This window comes from Convolutriloba macropyga, chromosome 1, assembly GCF_964194025.1.
Source record: "Convolutriloba macropyga chromosome 1, txConMacr16.3, whole genome shotgun sequence".
NCBI lineage: Eukaryota > Metazoa > Xenacoelomorpha > Acoela > Convolutidae > Convolutriloba > Convolutriloba macropyga.
The window spans coordinates 84,286,084-84,308,845 of record NC_134468.1 but is presented as its reverse complement, the minus strand read 5'-3'; the positions used below and the strand labels follow the sequence as shown (position 1 = coordinate 84,308,845).

The 22,762-nt window shown below is 33.9% G+C and overlaps 2 protein-coding genes across 5 annotated transcripts in view; one reads left to right on the top strand and one right to left on the bottom strand.

The window, feature by feature from the left end:
• LOC142352293 (uncharacterized) overlaps nucleotides 1-15,162 on the bottom strand; it is a 68,785-nt gene extending 53,623 nt beyond the window's left edge. For 2 of the 4 annotated variants that reach the window (XM_075404814.1, XM_075404823.1), the window contains exons 1-2: nucleotides 15,056-15,162; nucleotides 11,392-11,541 (exon numbers count right to left, since the gene is read on the bottom strand). In XM_075404814.1, coding sequence (XP_075260929.1) covers nucleotides 11,392-11,541; nucleotides 15,056-15,091 — 186 coding nt within the window. In that variant the 5' untranslated portion in view covers nucleotides 15,092-15,162. Of the gene's footprint in view, nucleotides 1-11,391; nucleotides 11,542-14,647; nucleotides 14,707-15,055 lie in introns of those variants that run through there. The other 2 variants (XM_075404833.1, XM_075404840.1) reach the window with 2 other exon arrangements.
• Nucleotides 1-22,762, top strand: part of LOC142343601 (citrate synthase, mitochondrial-like) — a 300,476-nt gene that overhangs the window by 207,013 nt on the left and 70,701 nt on the right. The gene's annotated exons all lie outside the window — the stretch shown is intronic.

Genomic DNA, 22,762 nt, shown 5'->3' with positions numbered 1-22,762 from the left:
GAAATGAACACCCGAGGGGGGGGGGGGGGGGGGGGGTATCGTACATTTAAAATTACACAGTCTGGAAAAAATGAACGCACGAAAGTCTGGACATAGATGTTTCTGAGAGCATGCCCGGACTTTAGTCTCAGAGCTTTTCAGTGATGAACCAGCACATTTCCAGAGTAAAAACTTATCGCAGTTCTGAAACATTGCATCTCCAGAATATCTCAACTTTCCTTATGAGCAGTTTTTCTTTATTGCGGCTGAGCTTATAAACTCAGAAATCAAATTGAATAGCGCTTCAAGGCCATTTCAATCCTTAAAGCTAGAATAGCTTGAAGAGCGAAATTTAATGCTACATTCTACTGAAGCCATACAGATTTGTTCACTTTGTTCAGCACTCATCTTTAGCAACTATTATTGGTACACAATCGTCATACATGAAGCTAAACTGAAACTCAAACTCGAACTACACTATTATTGCCACGTATTCGAGTGTTCACAATCACAAGAAATTAGCTCAAACGAAGCAATAGAAACCCAATTTGGTAAGCCAGATTCGATGAATTTTGCGATTTCATACAAATTCAGAGAGTGCGGGGCACCGTATACGGTATCCCGAACCTCAATCTCAGTGTATTCAGAGAATCTTACAACATAATAATCTACAACCATTCAGAGATGCAATTTTGACATGTACGGCAGTATAAATAGAGCTTGAAAATCTACCAAAAATCAGATGAAACTTGTTAATTTTGTCTTTTTAAACTGACATACAGTGCGTATTGAAGCACGCTTTCTTGAGCGGTAAATTACTTGTTACTGTGTCTTGTTTCTGAAGATCATATTAGTGATTGTACAGTTTTAACTTGTACTCCTACTGGCTTTAACGAAGCCTAGCATAGTTCACTGATTGCGTTATTGAGCAATTGAGTGTATTGAAAAGTACAAAGTGCAAAAATTCTCACATTTGTAGGGGATTTTGCAATTTCGAATTTTAAGTTAAGTTATTAACCAAAACTCGAGCAAAATTTGATTTTTTCAACTTGAATTATTCTGTTATTCTGAGGGAAACAAGTTTGTTATACAGTAAAGCTGAGCGATTAGTTATCAGGAGTAATAAAGCAACAAGTAATGCAACATTAATCTACAGTATAGCGGATAATACAGTTCACAAAATTAACTGTGAAAACACAATATCCGGACAGATTTGAAACCGCCGAAACGAACTGGGCCGAGTAAAGTTTTCCTTGACTTTGATAGGAGAGCAGCCGTTGAAATCTTCATTATGGCTATATAGAAGTCATAAAGTTCGTCCAAGCTAAACTTATTTGCTGAAAATTTCATGTACCCTATATATATATATATATATATATATATATATATATATACATATACACACATATATATATATATATATATATATATATATATATATATATATATATATATAAATATATATATAAATATATAAAATTAGTTTTGAGCAGAACAATGTTATACTTTTGTAGCTTATAACTGGCAATTACTATAATATCATAGACACTATTTATACAAAAACTAATTTATAGGCAATTACCACAAAGCCCATTTAGCTTAGTGGTTACGCCTTGCTACGCAAATGGAATCTGACAAGTAATCACGCAAAATTTTGAATCGCATATAACCCAAACCATGTTTGACATATCATTTTTCATGCAGAAAATTTTACTCAAAAACGAATCTCGCAAGTGTAAGTTGTGGCATGAACACAGTACTGGCCATTTCAGAAAAAACAGAAGATCTCAAGAATGATTCAGCGCTGATTTGCTCTGTCACCAACTTCCGTGCGATAGTCTGGAGATAGGCTATTTTGTACGCACGAAAGTGTTGACATAGGAAACTCTGAACGCACAAAAGTTTGGGCCTAATGACCTTCGAGCGCACAAAAATTTTTTGAAAAAAAATTACCAAAAAAACTGATGAGTTCATATTTGACTAAGCGCTCGAAAAAAACTTCAACTCCCTTGAGTTCAAAGTTTTCAAAATGTTGAACACAGTAAAAATTACATCCACAATTTGCTTTGTTCTGGACAATTTCACACCCACAATTATAAAATATTGCTGAAGTTTCAAAAAATTAGGATTTAATAAGTGGGCACCCATTTCAACCAATATGTACAACGAAAAATTTTTATTAATTTTAAATGTGTTTCCTGTGGCACTTCATTGCAACCATTACCCTGAGGTATCTAAGTTTGAAATGAATACATTAAAAAATATTGTGTACAATTTATATGCACAAGAATGGAGATAATACAGGACATACCCACTTTTGAACGCACGGAGAACGAATGAAATTTTTTGAACGCACAAAGGTCTGGACAGATGTGTATTTGAACGCAGCATAGTCTGGACACAAACGCATTTTTTTTTTCAAATTTGGAACGCACGAATTTTGTTTTGGAGCGCACAAAATTCTGGTTATAAGTAACTTTGAATGCGCGAAGGTATGGTCAAAAGGTTTTTGGAGGCGTGAAGAACGCACAAATTTTCCTAAAAGCACGAATATCTCGACATAGGTACTTTCTGTCTGGGAGGATCAGGAGATAGATATTTTTTGTCGGGGATGGTTTGGATGGTATGGAGTGTCCGTCACAAACATAATGCGGTCCGCAAAATGGAAAAACTCAGGAAAACGTCACAAGCAATAAACTTTTTTCACCGCATTCATGGGTTGATTTGCGTAATTTTCCGCATTCACCGCTTACCGTGCATGTTTTCTGCGTTAAATGACGGTGACCCTCGCCCGGGTAGCATATTACTTCAAAAGACTGAAAGTAAAGGTTTAAAGACAAAAATCCAGCTACAAGAAATTTGATTCTGCCAGTCTGACATGGTGACAACGAATACACCCGTTCAAAGCGTGTGCTCTGAATGTGATGTATTCCTAACTGTTGTCTATCACGATCATGTAAGTTTCTCAAAATGAACATAACCGACTAACGTCGGGCGAATTGCTCTCAAACAACCGGCGAGCGGTTGGCTTCGTCAACAGCTAGCCACGGTTTAGTGGTCGCAGGGCACTACATCTTTATCCCGTTTCTGGAGACGAAAGTCAAATGGAGGAGACGAAAAATCGGCCGAGCGAAAAATTGCAAAAAAGACAAACAGGATTAATATATTTCCTACAAATTGCTTTCGAGAGCAATTAACAGTGATTTCCTAAAAACTGCCTGTTGGATCATTTATGATTAAAAAATTATATGATTTCTACTATAACTCATTGTTAATGAGGATCAGAGATGATGACATTACGCCACATAACAGCAGCTGAAGTGCGGCATCAACAGAGAGAGAGAGAGAGAGAGAGAGAGAGATAGAGAGAGAGAGAGAGAGACAGATAGAGTGAGAGATAAAAATTGAATGAGAAAAAAAAGGAAAGGAACCCTAACCGACAGAGAAAAAAAGAGATGGGAATATTTTCCAAGATTGGATTCGACTCTGCAACTTCTAGTTTTCTAGCCTTGTTAATAAAAAAATCGTATAGAAAAGAAATGAAAAAGGCAAAATCCAAAAAAATTTCATTTTTGCAGAAATAAAAAAGTTCAAAACCATTTTTTGTCTCGAAAGTTTTGTGAAATAATCCATCTCCGAGACTTGAAAAGTTTCGTTGGCCAGTAATGGTCGTCGAAAAGAACAAATATTGATAAATTTTGAGAACGATTGCAAATTTTAAAAAATCTTGCTAAAATTTAGGATATTATTATCTGAAGAACCATTTGATTGTCTCAGAAGACTATCCGGTATCCATGTTTCAAGCCTGAAATAATGAAATATTTTCATAGGCTCATAAAGATCCATACACTTGGAAATAAAAAATATTATCCGAAGATTACTAAAACTGGAGAAAAAAATGTTAATCACTACCCTATTAACCCTGAAAACTATGCAGCAGCTTATTATCAAACCTTGGAGGAGGTCCCAGGGCCTCTGGTGCCGGAAAAAATTCAAAAACAGTAAAAAAAATGCAAATAATTTAAAAAAATTGCTTAAATTTGTGATATTAAAACCTTGAAGAACATTCCATTACATCTATAAACTGTGCAAAAAAATATTATTGAACCCTAAAGGAAGTTCTGTGGCTCTTGAGGCTAGAGAAACTTAAAAAAAACAAATATTTCAAAAAAACTTAATGAAATTGCAAGTTTTAAAAAAAAATTGCTAAAACTTGTGATAATAAAAAGTTGAAAATTAATCCATGCCCAACAAATTTTTCTAGTTACTTATTATCAAACCCTAACGGAGGTTTTCCTACTCTTGAGGTTCAGAAAACCTGATTAATGACTATAAATGTCAAAAAATTGAAAAAAAAATCGCAAAAATAGTCAAAAATATGCTAAAATTCGTGATTGTAAAATCATGAGAGCCATTGGATTTAACCTAGAAAGTATACAGTGACCTAATTTCTAAAATCTACAGGGGTATCTTGGCTCTTGAGGCTGAAAAACCTAAAAAACGACAAACATTTTCAAAAAACATGAAAAAAAGCAAGTTTTATCAAAATTTGTGACATTAAAAAGTTGAAAAACTATTCCATAGCCAGTAAATTTTTTCAGTAACCTATTATCAAACCCCCTTTTTTTCTGGCTCTGAGTCTGGAAAGATCTGAATAAGGAAAAAAATGTCAAAAAACTTTGAAGAAATTTGCACACTTTGTCAAAAAAATTGCTTAAATTTGTGATGTTTAAATGATGAAACCATTCTACTACCACTAGAAACTATGCAGTAACCTATTATTAAAACCTAGAGAAGATTCTTTGACACCTGGGGCTGATAAAAATTGAAAAATAATAATTAATTTTCAAAAAGCTTGAAAAAAATTGCAAAATAGTATAAATTTGCGTTCTTAGCAAGCGGTTGTTCGTCAGTGGCTAGACACGGGGGGGGGGGGGGGGGCACCGGGGGCTGATGGGAAGAGAGGGGGTGGTGGGGCAAAACTGGGGTGGGGGCAACAGCGCGGTGGGGGGCGATAGTGGGGGTGTCTTTAACCTCTAAGAACCGCCCTTTACACCATAAGTATAAGTATAAGTCACCAAAACAGTTTGAGCTGAAACAGAGCTGAAGGGCTCTAACAGCACTTAATGCCCGCTGAGCGCTACCTGTTTATCCCGTTTTTGAGGACGAAAAGTCAAAAGCGTCAGACGAAAAATCGGTCAAGCAAAAAATCGCATAAGAAAAGACCGACAGGACTAATATACTTGCTACAAACTTCGTTTGAGAGCAATTAATAACCGTCGACTCAATCAAACGTTTTTTTCGCAAGGGAAGTTCTAATCGCAAGGGAGTTTTTCTAAGAGAAGTTTTTCTTGTATCACTGTTGCAAATCTTCTTACAAAAGAGTCAGTCTGTCTTGCTTAGTTCTGCCAGAAAACTGACTCTTTTCCCAAGATTACCGTATTTTGTAGAACCCTCGAAAAGTCTTACAAGATAACCGTGTTCCAGCCCGACTAAGACTGAGCACAATTCTAGTAGAGGTGTACACATCGCAGCATATTATAATATTAAAATTTTGTCGAAGCTGAATGATTATCAGCGAAGAATAGAAACATGGTTGGCAATGTTACCGATTGGGTGCTTCAGAATTTAATGTGAAACCAGGTTTTGATTCATTCAATACAGTAAATTAGATTTCATCTCATAATTTTTTTGAGATCAGCATTAAATGTCCGGCAAATTTAGCATCTTATTATTTACAAAATTCGGTAACTAATATTTTTGTTCCGACCCACTTTAGTGGGGGAGGAATGGTATACTCAACTGACTTTTTTGTTCAGTCAATTCTTCAATTCTGGCCGATCAATATATTCATCGTGCAGGGTTGTGAGTAATATCATTAGAAAGCTTGTCAAGCGCAGAATTTCAAATAAATAAGATTTTTTTGGAATTTCGCTTTTTCCGAGGAGTTACTGAGGTTAAAAACTTTATGAACGTCAGCCTAACACCCGTTGTTTTGTTCACATTTTCGTAATTTTTTGGTTCAATTTTGATCGATTATTGCTAAAAATATGATAGAATAGTTAACAACAGACTCATTGGTTTTACGTTTAAAGATAAAAGGGGAGTTGGCGAAAAATTCGAACCAATTGTTCTGGCTATATTTAAAGCTAATATTTTGAAAGTTCGCATTGTTTTCATAAAAAATAGCACCAAATATGCATTAAATATGCAGAAAAGCTGATGACAACATCTTCGTGTACTCAGATATGAGCTTATTGTAACTCCAGTTCCACAGGTAGTTTCCTGGAAATTTTATTTTTGCGGTCTTTCGCTAACTTCAAACTATATTTTAAAAAAGAAGAATTTATTTTTGATAAAATACGATTTTCTTTTGCGCAACATTTTAGAACAATTGCATTTTTTACAGCCGTACAGCAATAGCAACGCTGGTTTTGGTCCCATTGTTTATTTTTGCATTGAAAAAGGATTTCTTTGGGTCTGTCCTTCTTACACAATTTTTATCCCAATCACAGGCAAAATTGTTTTCATTTAAAATTCAATTGATAGGAGATTTCATTTAATTTCAGTTAAGAATCAATAAAAAAATATTTTGTTTTTGAATAAATCTCATGGTTTATATGACTCTGACAAACTGTTTTCCTGAACTATTATTGAATTCTTGAGTTTTATCAGCACTTAATGTTCTTTTTTAGGCTTATAACAGAGACTCATTAATCAAATGAATATTTCGGTATTGATGAACCTAATAAAAAACTGTGAAATGTTTTCAGTTGATAAGTTATTGATTTTGGTACTATAATTTGATAAATGCCAAAAATTCATCTTTTTGTGTTGATTTCTCGACAACTTAGCTATATCGGTTACTTGGAGCATTTGAAGAATTTGGGGACTATTTGTGGCATCCTTGGTCTCAACGAAAAAACAGAAGAAGAGCAATACCAGTTTTAATCCAGACATGGAGTTCTATGTTTCAAATAATCTCGGATTACCATGGCGCGTTGTATATTTTCTAAAAATTGTTTTTTTTTTAAATTTAATGTTAGTGACAGATCAGAATGGGTCGAATAAACATGCAAGTCAAATATACATGCAAATGAAGGCAAAGGAGCGTGTATAATAATTTCCGCAAAAAAACTCAACTTTTTTGGCTGCTGAGTCAATCCTCATAAACTCATAATCAGGCTTATTGTTTCTCCAGCTCCTCATAATTTCCTGGAAGTTTCATCTTTTGATGTCATTCGATAATTTTAACCCAAAATGTACTAAAATATGAATTTATTTTTGTACAATAAAGTTTTCGTTTGCCATAAAAAAATAGCACAACGCTTTAGAACAATTGCACTTCTTTAAAGCCGCGCAGCGATTGTTTTGGTCCCATCGTTTCCTTTTGCATTGAAAAAGGATTCAGATTTTTTTCGGGTCTGTCTTTTTCAATTTTTTATTCCAATCAAGGGCAAGCCTGTTAAAATTCAATTATTAGGAGGTCCAATATCCAATCAGTTAAGAGTCAATGAATGAATAATTCGTTTTTGAGTAAATCTTATGACTCCGACGAACTATTTTCCTAATCTTTTTTTGGAGTTCTGTTGGTTTACCAGCATTTAATGTTCTTTTTAAAGTTTATAACAGAGACAAATTAATCAAATGAATGATTCGGTATTCATGATGCTAATAGAAGACTAAGCAATGCTTTCAACTGATAAATAATTGATTTTGGTACTGTAATTTGGTAAATACCAGAAATTCATCTTTTTTATGTGTTGATTTCTTGACAAATTAGCAATTTCGGTTACTTGGAGCATTTGAAAACTATTTGGGGCATCCTTTGTCTTAACAGAAAAAGAGCAATACCAGATTTGATCCAGACGTGGATTTTTATGTTTCCAAAAAGGCTCGCATTACAATGGCGCGTTGTATGTTTTTCAAAAAAGCTTGTGCATTTTTGATTTAATGATAGTGACAGAACAAAATGATTTCAAATCCAACTAATGAAAAGTCGAATTTAGTTGCAAATCAAGGCAAAGGATCCTGCATGATAATTTGCTCAGTAAACTATCATGTTTTTTTTTGCTTCAGCCCAAGAGTTTTTTTAAATCAAACCTCAATTATTGGCAAGTGGAATATACCTGCAAATATGGGCTTTTTGTTTCCCCAGTTCCTCATAATTTCCTGGAAGAATCATTTTTTGCGGTCTTTCGAAAAATTTATTTTTGATATAATAAAATTTTTGCCGATAAAACTAAAGCACAACGCTTTAGAACAGTTGCATTTTTACAGCCGCGCAGTGATTGTTTTGATCCCATCGTTTCCTTTTGCATTGAAAAAAGATTCCGATTTTTTTCGGGCCTGTCTTTTTTTTTAATTCCAAGCAAAGGCAAGTCAATTTTCATTTAAAATGCAAATAATAGGAGTTTCAATTTCTAATCAACTTAGAGTCAATGAATGAAAAATAATTCGTTTTTGAATAAAACTTATAAAAAATTGTTTTCCTAATCTATATTTGACTTTTTTAGTTTTACCAGCGATTAGTGATCTTCTTGTAGAATAGGACTAGTTAATCAAATGACCTATTTGTTGTTGATAAAGCTAGCAGATAGAAACTATCGAATGGTTTTAATTGTTGAAAAATTGCTTCTTGGTGTTATAAACTGTAATGTAAAGTACCAGAATTTCATATTGTTTGATTTGTCGAATTTTTTTGTGAATTTAGCTAATTGGGTTCTTTGGAGCTTTTGAAGAAATTGGAAGCTATTTGGAGACTCTTTGGTCTCAACGGAGAAACAGAAAAACAGCAATACCATTTTTGGTTCAGATCTGGAAATCTCTGGTTCAAAAAATACTCGGATTACCATAGCGCGCTGTATATTTTTGAAAAATGTTTTTGCTTTGATAAAAATATTTTTAGTATTAGTGACAGACCAAAATGATTTCAAATCAAATCTCAATAGCTGAAAAGTCGAGTTTACGTGCAAATCGAGGCAAAGGAGCATGCATGATAATTTACTCAGTAAATATATTTTTTGGCTTCGGCCACTTTTGCGTAATTTTCTTTGTGATTTTTAGGTGTAATTCTTCACGCCACATTTTGCTTTGAAATCCACATTATTAACATAGATGGCCAATCCAAGGTTACATTCAAGTAAACTTTAGGCTCAGCAAGTTGTTTTGTTAATTTTGTTTTAGAACAATGTTATAGTAATTTTTAGTTTCGCGCTGTGATTTTTTTTTGCAAAAGTATATAACACTACGAAGAAGCAAAAACGGTTTTTCTATGAAATTTTCTCAGCATTTTTTCAAGATGAAAAGCTTTTGTTTTTTTTTCCAATATTTTTGCTTACTTGTTCCAAAAATGTTCTTGAAAGTTATCGTCCAGATTTTTTTTTACATAAGTCGACGTAAAATTTCAATCAAGAGCTGCATACATCTAATTTCATTTTGAAAAAAAAAATAGAGTGGATTGTTTTTGAATCTCAGAAAATTGCTCTTTTAACCTTTCATGTATATCTGAATCTACTCCGATCAAAAAATACGCTAAATTTGATGATCTATATCAAGCGCTCAAAGAGAAATTTAGAAAAAACAAACATAAAGATGGCCAGCAGATTGCCGAAAAACAGCTGCCATAGACGTTTGTGGTTTTCCATGAATTGAAACAACAAAAGCAATAAGATAAACATTTTGACGACCAATCCTTTAACAGACCACTAGAATTTATGGGTTAGATTCGGGCTGTCAATTTTAGGACACATACGGTATATAAGGAAAAAGCTCTGAAAAAGTTTTTTTCAAAATTGATATTCAAAATGAAAAACGCAAGACTAATACTCAAGTATTAGGGCAAATATTTTTGGCGCTACTTAGATGCACACTATTGATCTTTCACCAGTAATTGTTCATAAAATTTAAGTGAGTGAAGTCACGCAATTGACCTTATATTCGAAATGTTAAATAAATGAAAACATTTCCATTGATGCTAACAACAATGCAGTAAATTTTTATCAGATCGAAAAATAGTTTTTCTGGCCCACGAGGCCGAACAAATATCAAAAGCTGATAACAATTTTCGGAAAATTTTTGTTACCACAAACTATGCAGTGCCCTATTACCAAACCATAACAGAAAATTTCTTGGCCCTGGGGCTAAAAAACTCAAAAACTGACACAAAATGTCAAAAAACTTGAAAAAAATTGCAAATTTTATCAAAAAATTGCTTAAAATCGAAATGTTAAACTGCTGAAAACAATTCCATCGACACTAACAACCAGCCATGTAATAACTTTTATCAGACCGTGAAATAGGTTTTTTAGCCCTTTAGGCCGGCCAATTATCAAAAGTTGACAAAAAATTTTAGGAAAACTTAAAAAGAATTGCAGATTTTTTCTTTAAAAAATGCTAAAATTGGAGACAGTAGAATGTTGAAAACCATTCCATTCTTAATAGGAACTATGCAGTGCCTTTTTATCAATTCTTAAAGGAGATTCCTTGGCCCCTGAAGCTGGAAAAGTCAAAACCGACAAAAATGTTCCAAAATTTGAAAAAAAATGCAAAAATTAGAATCATTTTGTGTGTTTGTGTTTGTAGTACCAAAGTAATCTTGACTCGCAAATGACCTCCAAAAAACTTTTGAAAAGTTCAACATAAGACTCAAAAAATTTCAAAAAAATACAAAACTGCACCATTTTGAGCCCCAAAAACTCAAAATATATTAAGGCCATCCCACCAGCTGCACCACTCTGAGCACTTGAAGGACTACTAAAGCCCACTTTTGGCCTCTAATGAAATCTAATGCCCGCTCGGCTTTACCTGTTTACACCGTTTTGAAAGATCAAAGTCATTGAAAAATGTGTGAACACATCTTACAAAACACAGCGCCCCAATACAATTCAAATTCTTTGAATTGTAAAAAAAACAACGATGTCTCCAATAATAGCCGATATTGCTTCGCGGCTATTAAAAAACTACAGAAGTTATCGAAATTAAGACCAGCGTGGGTATTTTGAAAATTCACCCCATTTTTTTCTACACATTTTTGGGGTGAATTTGTCAAATACGCTGAAATTTTCAAATCAACGCTAAGATTTTTTCTTCATATTCAACACAACTTTATGAAAAAATTTTGCGCCGAAATTTATGCCTTTTCAACAATAGTTGCCAACAATCTTGTCATTTAAATTTATTGCATACATTGATCGGCCCCGGGCTGTCTCAGTCAATAGTGACCTCTGATCAGATATTTTCAGACAAAACTGACCTCTGGTCAGACTAAATCCAGCCAATTGAAATCTATTTTTGCGCCTTTTTTCGGCTGTCCAAAATTTTGAAACTTGGAGTCAAAACGTCCCAAATTTTGCCTTGAATGTGGTCTGGTCAGAGGTCACTTGGGACCAGGTTTATAACTCGGACTCCTACCTTACTGAATCTAAGGATGGCAAAGAACAGAATGTTCCAGAGAGACACGTTGAACCCGACCAGAATGGTCAGCACCCTCAGATAGGGCAATAGGTCATAGGGAGCATCTTGTGGCCCACCGAATACATAGTTCTGCACCTTATCTGGACCCTAAACAACCAGTATCTTGATCTTCTGGATCAGAATCGGGTCTTTCCCATTATATCCCCCCATTAAATTATATCACCCTTATTATCGTATAATTACTATGATTGGGGGGGGGGGGCTATAGGTTATCTGACCACTAAGCTGGGGGGGGGGGGGGGGGCTATAATTGGAAAGACCCTCAGAATATATGCTGGAACGTCAGATATAAATTGAGCAACCTTCAGTTTTACGAAATTGAAGATCGATTTTCGGCGTAGCTTTTTTGAGCTTTTATTCAGCAAAAATAAACGGCGCCTAAATACTCTTTAAGTTCAGTTAATATACTATTTCACTATTTCTTTTACTATTTCACTAGTACAGAAGTGGTCATCATACCTATCTTTAAAGTTGAGATAACACGCAAAGATAATCTGGCAGATATCTCAAAATAAAGCTGGTGAATTCAAGCAAGTTTATCAGTAAATAGAAAATTTTCACCAAATCACAACTTGTTCACATCATCAATAGCTAAGGTTTTATAATGTCATATCGCGCCAATACTATTAAACAAAATAACATATTCTGGGACTTGAGGTTACAATTTAAGCAAGTTAGAAATAGTTCTAGGAATCAATCGTCATTTCGACCTTGTCGTAAAGCGCACGCGACTTTGTCCCTGAGCTCGAATTGCCTCATTCTAACATATATTAATTCAGTGTAGAATGATATCATAAAAAACCAAAATTTGTATTGTAATTAGACAATTTAATATGATCAACTATAAAAATTTTCAGCTAAAACTGAACTTACTGCATATTTGAGGAAAACTGACAAATATTAATCCGATTTTCTCAGCAGGTTCTTTGGTTATAATCCTAGAAGTCAGGGGAATTCAAACTCCGTCAATTCTCATTCGACTCGTATATAATATAAGCAAAACGGAGATAGAAATGGTACTGAAGTTAAAGGTAGTTAGTTCACTATGTAATTTTCTGATTTTATAACAGACCAAATTCCGTGCATCTGATTTCTTTTTGTAATTCTAAAAGTATTCCATGTATATGTTCAATGGAAACGCAAATCAAACAGAATTTGAAAAAAGATAAAATTTTCTGACAACTGAAGATTTTAGAAGATTTCACGCATTTTTAAATTCTGCTTGAATTGAATTTGCCTTGAACACTTGCATAAAATACATTTAAAAGTATAAAAAGAAATCACGTTAAACACTTGTGGCTTTGGAGAAATGTTTTTTAAAGCAAAAAATTAATGCAAAAGTAATTCATTACCCCTAGGAAGTAGAAATTCAATTTTAGAGGCAAAATTGCTACTCTTTTATACACCAGTGATCCTCGACACTAGTCCTTTAGCCTACCTAAGAAATTCAAATGAAACGCAACGTTCCTTCAGTATCAATTTCAATGTAAATTTGATGAGCTTCATTCAAGTTTTCCAGTAAAAAGAAAGTTTCACAGTAAATATAAATCACAAATTATTCGCATCTTTTCACTCTCTGATGTTTAACACTGGCGGAAAATTAGCAATATTTGAACAAACCTGTTTCATAGGGACAAACCGAGTTTCATAAGTAGGAGAGAAGACTAGTGCAAGGGATCACAAGTGAAAAAACTGTTTTCAAAATTTAATTTAGGGTGGAGTACTATTGCCTCAAAAATTGAAATTTTACTTCGTAAAACAGAGGGTGTTATCGTACTTCTATCGTTCAGTAAACAGTCATTAAAAAATACTGAATACTCAAATGACAATTTTAAATGCGGTAAGTTGCCCGTCTTTGTCTTCCCAATCATTCCATTCGTCACATTAGTTTATTATTAAGGAACTGACTGATTATTAATAGAATTTCAATATTTATAAGTTCTATAAAGCCGCTATGGGTAGATGCATTCATCATTTCAAGTAAGTGTTTGCAATATCAAGTTAAAAATTTTATAATCACGATGAGCAGATATTCCCTTAGCACTCAATTCCTGACTACTTACGGAAAACTTGATCAACCTATAGTTGATTTTTTTCTGTCAGAAAGTTTCTAACTTTTCGCAAATTTGTTTCTATTTATTTATCCAAAACATTCCAGAAAAGTATTTTTGTAGCAGCTTTATTAACTCGGCTGGCAAAAATAATTGATGGAAACATGGCAAATTTTAGTGAGAATAAGTAATAACTGAGCCAAAAAACTATTCTGTTGAACTAGATAATTAGCTATGTGGCTAAGATTTTGCAGAGAAATATTTACAGGCCAGAAGAAAAGTTAGTAAGATTATTACAATATAACTATTCTGGAATGGCTGGGTAATGATATTTATTGTTCCATTGATATGAAGATTGGTATGACGAAACGCTCAAATTTATTTGGACTAAAATGCAGTTGGAGGGTATTCATTTACTTTGTAAGAATGAGTTTCTTCAAAAAACCCACAAAATTCAATTTAACATGTTAAAGTGTGCGTTTTATTCACAGGTATTTTGGACCTTTGTTTTTACTTTTTATATCAATCAACGGATAACCATTATAACTTCAATACATTCAAGGACAAAAGTAAACGCACAAAATGCACTTTAACATGGTAAACTGCTGTTTTTGAAGCCAAGGCAACATTATATTTGTGATTTCTTTCGATTTTCATATCAATCGACGCCTAATCATAAGAAGTTTACTTGATATAATTCTGAACAAACTTACTGGCTTACTTCCAGAGGAAATTCAGGTAGAGTTAGGCCAGATTTTTCATAAGAAGCTTTTTTGTGTCACACGTTAAACCTGTTCAACTTGCTCACGACTCCTTAAATTATTTTGCACTGTGAATTCAAAAACTTCTTTAGCAAGTTAAACCGATTACACATGGGACTCAAAATACTGCTGCTTTTGGAAAACGACAGAACTTCTATCTGGGTTTCATTTGTCAGTTAGCTTGTCAGTTTATCTAAAATTAGATCTAAGTTAGATCTTAGTTAAACTTCTAATGATTATGCAGTTATGTTTAAGCTATAAAGTTATGTTGTCTAAAAAAGCTTATAAAACAGGCACTTTAGCCTGCAATATAGCATTTCGTGCGTTTAATTTTTCAAGGAGCGTAAATCTAATTTGAAATAAACTGAAAAACTTACTTACAGAAGAATTTCAGATAGAAGTTGGCCACTTTTTCATTACCAGCTGAAATTTGAGCCCCGCATGAAATCTCGTCAATTTGATCAGATAGTTGTTGACTTCACAATAAAATCTCTTGCTAAAAATTACTGAGGCATGAGCAAGTTGAACAAACTTCATGTGAGACTCAAAGCACTGCTGCTTATAGAAAACTGGCCAAATTCTATCTTGATTTCCTTTGCAAATAAGCTATCAGTTCATCCAAAAATATATCTTGGATTTTTTTTAATTTCTGCTTGTTAAGCTTCGACTAATGTAAAAATCAAAAGATATAAACATGTAGTTTATTATTTTATTTTGCCATTTTACTTTTGTTATCTAGTTTATGTTAGTTAATGAGGTTAAAATTGTTTAAAAACATAGTCGACTTACGAATTCGCCCTTCTTCATAAACTGTGTTTTCGTCATTTTGAGTTTAAAGTTGCTCCTTTTAAAACTGAACTCAAACTAGTGAATGAATAGTGTGAACAAACGGTATTGATCAATCCGCAAATTGTTCAGGTTGTGAAAGTGATTTGATCTTTTAGATTTGAAGTGTAATCGAACGATAAGGTGAAAAGTCGAATAGCATTATAGTCGATATTACGCAAGAAACAGGCAATAAAACCATTTTTTTCTAAAAAAAAATTTGAGGGTATTTCGAAATCGACCCCAAAACATAAATTAGTAATGATGAAATCGTTTTCAGATTGCTTCAACAAATTTTGGCAAATGTGATAATCATTTATTAAGTCCTCAGCACCAAATCTGAGCAAAGACAATAAGGCTATACAGCCTTTTTTTGTTTCGCAAGGAGAGAATTTCTTTTTGCAACAATCCATTTAATCTCCCCAAAAGTAAAATCAAATTGTAAAATAACATAATATTTGCCTAAAGCTAAGTTAACTTTGCCAACTAATGAAGACATTTGTAAAAGCGCAAGAACCAACCAAAGAAATGAAGTCAATAGACGAAACAGCTGTCTTCTTTGTTGTTTAAAGTGACTCTGAAAAAACGGTTTCCCTCCGTTTTCGTTTGTTGTTTTGGCTAATTTTAACAGATAATCGAATTTTTAATCGATGTCTGCTGTAGTTGTTCTTCTCTAATTGAATGTTCACCTGATAACGCACGCCCAATACCTCAATGCATGACATCGAACGGAAGACAACTCTCTGGCATATAAGATCAGAAACTGCAGCCGGATGCGAAGACGGCAGCCAGCTAATCACCTGACGAAACTAATAATTCAAAAGCAACGGTACTCCTCAGATCTTCTTATAGAAATGCTTTTTATCAATGTACCCTATAAAAGACAATACAAAAAAATTGATATAGCAAAAAAGAAAACCTTGTTAAAATGGTCAAAAATTGGAAGCAAAAGTTTTGTTTTAAGAGGTTAGGGCGGGCTATGATGTTCTTCAGGGAGGTTATCATTTCTTCTACATTCATTTAGTACCAATTGAAGAAACAAAAGGACAAAAAAAATGCTAGAGGGTCGAGATCAGTAAAAAAAAATCTCAATTTATTTTACTATTTCAATAATGCTGGTCCATCTTACAACGATGTCCTCCTCTTCTAATGTCTCTAAACCAAGCAAAAAAGATTAAGCGCAACCTCAAAACCGGTGGTAGTTGGCCAACTATTTGAAAACATGATAACCAATAGAAAAATTCGTAACAGAAACCCTAACCTAATTCATTGGGATCTTTCTTCAATTGTGTTGTTTCAATCACTACCTCTAGTTTTATCTTAGATATAACGCAATATTTATGCTGTTTGCCAACTTTTGTTCTTGATCTCTTTTGTTCTTGTTCAGACGTATTGATTTTCAAAAATGTTTTCTTATCTGATTTATTGAACTGCCTGGTTGGCATTTTTTTTACTTGGCTGCGGGTCATATCAGGGATTTTTATTTGATTCTCTAGTTGTTTTTTATTAAAATCAGGGTCGATAGTATTGATCTGCTATGGTTTTTACTTTTAATCAGCAAGTGGACCTGACGTTTTTACATTTGTGGTATTATACTTTATCGCTTCATGTTTTTTTTGCAGAACAAGACCCGAATTACAGCACGAATACGTAGTTTATTGAAGCTACAATTGTTTAGCCCATAAAGGTAGAGTAACTAAAAACGATAGCGTTTAATTTTATATAAATAAAAAATTTATATAAATGTAAAAAAAAATGTAAATGGAAAAAATTTATTTAAATGATGAAATTAAATTATTATATAACTTTAATAAAATTTTAATGCGAAAAAATTATTTAAATGAAGAACTGATGTAAATAAAAAAAAGAGCAGAAAAGATTATCGAAAATCCCGTAATGGTACTAATGGTGTCAAAGTCGAAATAACTGTCACCTAATGTCAAGCAGCGTTTCAAAAAAGCGCGGTTAAAAAATAGACTTTACATCTTCTATAGCAACAAGCAAGAGAAAAAAACAAAAAAAGAAAAAAATGTGGGCAGAAATCGTATCTTCTTTAATATCTTTAAATATTTTTTTTCCACTTACGCCGCCGTTAGTGTGTTATGAAAACCCAGTTACAGAGCAAATTACATAGTAAATTACTATTTATGAATTAGGCATGCGTGTCGGGGTGGGGGAGGGGGTTTGCAAAAAATATGCACCACTAATCCGGGCGCAAAAACGCAAAAAAAAGCAAAAAAAGATGCAAATTTATTTAAAATAGCTTTACTTTGAATCATTCAATACGATTAAACTGTGCATCTGTAGATTTTCTACAATTCTACATTTGTCAATAATGTGGCTTTCTCTCCCGTTTGTTGCTGAAGGACATAGTAAATTGAAAATCCACTAATCCGACCACAGCAAAAAAAATCATTCAATCAAATTAGACTCGATGCGTAGTTTTATTGAATCACCAGTCCACTTGTCCTACTAAGGTTTGCCTTCACTGATAAGTTATTTCATGAAGCAAATGATTGATTTGGTTGTTTCCATTTTTTGCTGATTATCTTTTGTTATCTTGAGTATTATTTCTTCGTTGTCTCTTGCAGTAAGTTTGTCTTCCATAAATTGTCAATCAACCTGTTGGTTTAAATGAGGGCAAATGAGTCCAAATGAAAACGAAAGTTACACCAAACAAAGTCAAAACTGCCTGCCCCTAATTGTCACTTGGGTCATTTCCGTTTTTGCCCCCAATACGTTATCCCCCCCCCCCGTTACAGAGCACCTTCCATTACATAGTAAATCACCATGTAAAAATATGGCACAGGCGTCTGGGGGCGCAAATAATATGCACCCACTTAGCTGGGGGGCACAAACGGAAAAGATCCTGTTAAGTTTGCTTTAACATATCATTTAACAAGTACACTGCTTCTGAACTAATCAGCTGCAGTTAGAATATTTTATCTTCTCTTAGAAAAATTGAATTAAGCAGATCCTCAGAGCTGTACGTGTACTCTTTCATCATATTTTACCTCTTTACTAAAAAGAACTGCGACCTACATCTTGGGCTTTTGCTCTTCTTGTGTCAATTCACATTGAAATTATGATTGTGAGTCCCCAAATTTATTTTGCAATCTGACCACAGTTTTTTCACAATTTTTTTGAACTCGTTCTGCCTGAAAAATTGCAACACTTCAATTTGCATTTTTGAATAGAAACTTTTTAATGCTTTATCACGACTCACTTCGTTCCCGAAGGGTTTGGCTCTAAATAGTAACTTAATTGAAATTTGGAGGGTCTAGATGTGGACAGTCGTGAAGGTTTCAGATCATTCACTATTTTTTTTTAAAAATATCTTACTTTTTAAAATTGTTTTCAAAGTGATAAATCTTGATTTATCTATATAGTAGAACTTCAATTTTTAAGGTTTTGTCGTGTAGTATTGTACTTTTCTTTTACCTAGATTAAAGTCCCAGAAACGAGCCGCTTCTGATCCAATTATGTTCAAATTTTGGTCTCTGATCAGAATGTGCCAGACCGAACTGACCTCTTATTATACTTTCATGTGAACCAAGGAATGTTGCTACATTAGTGCGACCGTAGCCGTCTCTGATTAGACCATGCTAGACTCATGTGGCCTCTGATCCACCTCACGGTGACCTTTTTTATTTGACTTTCGTGAGACAAAAATTGTCCGTGCAACTATCACGCGGGAAGTTTTTAGTGTTACCATTAGTGAGAAGAAGGTTGTTAAATCAATTTTTTGCGAATCAGACTTCTGTTTTCAACTTCGAGCAACCTTCATCAAAACCCAATTTCAGTACATATAATATGGGTTATAAAAAACGGGAAAAATTTGTTAATGAGCGAACAAATGAGCGAGTAGATAATTGGTTGAAATAAATTTTGTGTGAGAGCCCCCTGGTGTAGGTACAGTCGATATCGTCATCAATTTTACACCAAACGTTCCTCAGTAAACACCTGCTATGACATCTGTTATAACACTCTTTTATAAGTCGCTAATAATGAAAAACAATTATAAAAACAATTTTTTCACCGGCTTACGGAGATGTTGAAGCCAAACCAAATTGTGTTTCCGGGCTTCTCGTTGTATGTTGGGTCTAAATTGTTAAGAAATGTTAAGAAATGTCCAGTTTTCTTCCGAAACAATATTTGCTATTTCACTCTTTAAGTTGATAACAAGCAATTATTTTTTTGAACTTTTTTCTCAAGTAGCTAATTCACTCTTTTAGTTGCTAACAAGCAATAAAAATTTTTAGGAAATTGTATTTTTAAGCGGGAGAAAAACAGAACCAGTTGTTCAAACAGAAACAACACAACAAAGATAAACAAAAAAAACAAGAAAATAAAAATAAAGGTTCCCAGTGTACCTAGATTCTAATTCATTAACGGTTTTTCATCTAGCTTTCCCGGAAAAAGTTAACATTTGTGGCATTTGCTCATGACTTTCGTGCGTGCGACCTTTTTCTAGACTTTCATGTGACTATTGTCCAGTCGATGTTCAGACTTTGGTCTCTGATCAGACCGTTGTGCGACCCTTGTCCGGAATATCATGCCACTGTAACACCTTTCAGACATTGTATTTTGGGTATCACTATGCCGGGTGTGCGATCAAATTGGTCTGATCAGAACTGACTTTGGTCGGGGTCCAGAAATTGCGTAGCAGTGGTTTTGCATAGAATTTTTGTTTTTATCAGTGGTTTGTCTGCTTATATAGAAACAGGAAATTTTAACTGCACAAATGAACAAACTGAACCAAGAAGGCATTTGGCAACGTGATGTTTAAATTGATAACTATCCAATAACCAACTCTGCTCAGACCAACTAGGGCAGCGCACAGGGGTGGGTGGTTGTTTTTTTTAACTGTGAGACTTCCACAGAGTATGGCAGGACAAATATGGCCTGTAAAATCTAATCTAGGCCCTATTCAATGTCTTCCTGGTCTGATCACCCGTATACATACGGACTGGAAAATCTAATCAAATTCCCGCCCAGGTCATAGTGTTGCCTAGAGTGTGGATAGCTTCGTCGTAAAATCAGGATAGCCTGAACAGAGCCTTTTCCAGAGTCTGTTTTGTCTGGTCAGAAACGCCCCCAAAGTCCCCCAAAAAGAGAGATAACCCCCGAGGTGCCTATTTCTGAAAAATGCCTCCCAATTTTACACAACGACCGTGAAAGACTGCGCTAGGGACTACATTAAGGTAGCTGTTGAGCTGAACATTTTTCTTTGTTAATATTTTAAAAGAAAAAACTACTCAAAAACCATAAAAATAAAAAGACATCTTTTTTCTGAAATTGATACATTTTATCATTGATTACTGCTAATTGAAAGTTTAAATGTGTCAGCTAAGCTGCCAACGACCAGTGCATGACCCAAGATAGTCTGGGCCCTCAACTGAGCAACCCAGATAGGTTTGGCAAACCATATGCAGACCCAGGTGGTTCAAATACGCCGTATAAGCGACTCAATCAGGTCAAATCGGGGAAAGGGGATAATTGGAAAACTCTCAGCCTTTAATTTCAACGCTTCTCGTTCAAGTAAACACACAAACAAAATTCATTGTTTCGTTTTAAGCAATTACACAGGCCAAGTAGTTTTTATATAGTTTGTGTTTATGAACTTTTATGGGAGAAATTCGAATTCATCTTTGGCGTATTGATAATCACAGATTTCCTCTGGTTGAAACAGCTAAATGCGGAGCTCCAATTTCTTGAGATGAGCCGTACAAAACTGCAAATCTGGGAGGGTTGATTTCTACATCCTATGAGTAGTAGTGGGTAAAAGGTGCTCTCCAAGCGCATTTCAATTTTTTGAGCTATTTTTACATAGTAAAAACACCTCAAAAACTTTTCATGCACTTGTTCGAGCCCCTTCCACCCACTACTCTATATATCTACTACTTGCCTATACCCCCATTTTAATCACTACTATATATTAGCTTGTTTTATCCACTACTACATATTACCTTTATATTCACTCAAAATCCATCATTTCTTGTCTCACTTAGTGCAAACCACTAGTGTCGAGTTAAGCTGGTAACTATCTGTTATCAGACGGATAGTTTGGGTTCTATCAGTGAAACTGCTTCGCAGATCCCCACTGACTCCAGTGGACGTCCCCAGATACTAGTATAAAACTAGTGCGACCCTGTAAAAAGCACGTAAAACCAACTTGCGAAAATGGGTGTAACCACTTCGAGGATAACTTGAATAAAAAAACCAGCTTAACTCTTTTATAAATTTTAAATTTTGCTAATATTTATATATTATTAGGATCCTCGTTTTTGTTTACTACTTGGTCAAGTCATAATAAAGCTAAAACCCAAAGTAATAGCAAAATTTAATAATTTATTAAAAAAATAAAGCAAATTTCAAAATAAGAGCGAAATCCCTCTTTTAAGAGCGAATCACTCTTTAAGAGCGAAACCGCCCCTATCGGAGTGATGCCCCAGTACAAAATTACTATTTATCGCGCTTAAAAAATGAATTCCCTCTTTTTTAAATAAATTTTAAAATTATCTAAATTTTTTTAATGAATTTTTATTTTTTATTTTAAATTATCTATACTCTTCAATAAATTTATATTTTCTTTTACTTTTTCTAAATTTATCCCACTATTAATAAGAAATGCGACAAAATTATAATATTTACTTGAACAACTTTCTTCATTTTGTGTAATAATAGGATTGGTGGTCAGATCAGTGTGACTGCTTCGCAGATTTCTAGTAAATCCTTTAGGTATATCCACATCTGGATGTTGTCTTTTTACATGAGCATTCATTCCATCAAATCGCACAATAGAAGGGCAACATAGACAACTAACTTTAGTAAAAGTACAATTTCTACATGTATACTTGCTTTTATCAAAATCAGTTAGTGGTTTTACATAATTAGGTCTATTGCAACCTATAGTTATAACTTTAGAGCTAGAGCTAGGATTAGGGCTAGAATCAATGCTAGGATTAGGGCTAGAGCTAGAGCTAGAGCTAGGATTAGGGCTAGAGCCAGGATTAGAGCTAGAGTCAATACTAGGACTACATCCAGTTTAATCTTTAAAAGAACAATCAGTTTTCATGCAAATACTGCTTAATGTTTTATCACCACACACACACATTTACCAATTTTATCTTCATAATAGTATCACAACTCATTCTTGCTAGATTAAAGGGAGCTCCACATTTATGATTACAATCTAAACATTCTATAACCATTTATGATGGGGAAAATTATAAATAATATCTAGACAAGATTGCAATTATATCTTTAGTATTATCTTTAGATGTGATATACTCAGCTAAATATTTCTTTCCCGTCATATTGAGCACATTAATTTTATGTCTTCTATCTAAAATCACTTCAAGGTCTAATTCTTCTTTATCTCTAATAAAATTTATAATCTCATCTCTAAATTCTTCATTATTTTCATATAGATTGCTTAAATTCTTTCCCCCTTTCTATTTAAAATCCCATCCTCTTCCTTTATATATTCTTCTTGTATTGTATTTCGTGTATTGGGCTTTACCCATGTTTCACTATTGGTATAACCACTTCGTGAATCATTATCCAACTCTTCTCCATATCCATAGTTAACCAATGTACTTACTCTACTCAACATTGTGCTTGCCTCCATTGCTATACCCCCAGCATTTCTTGATATCATATCGGGAT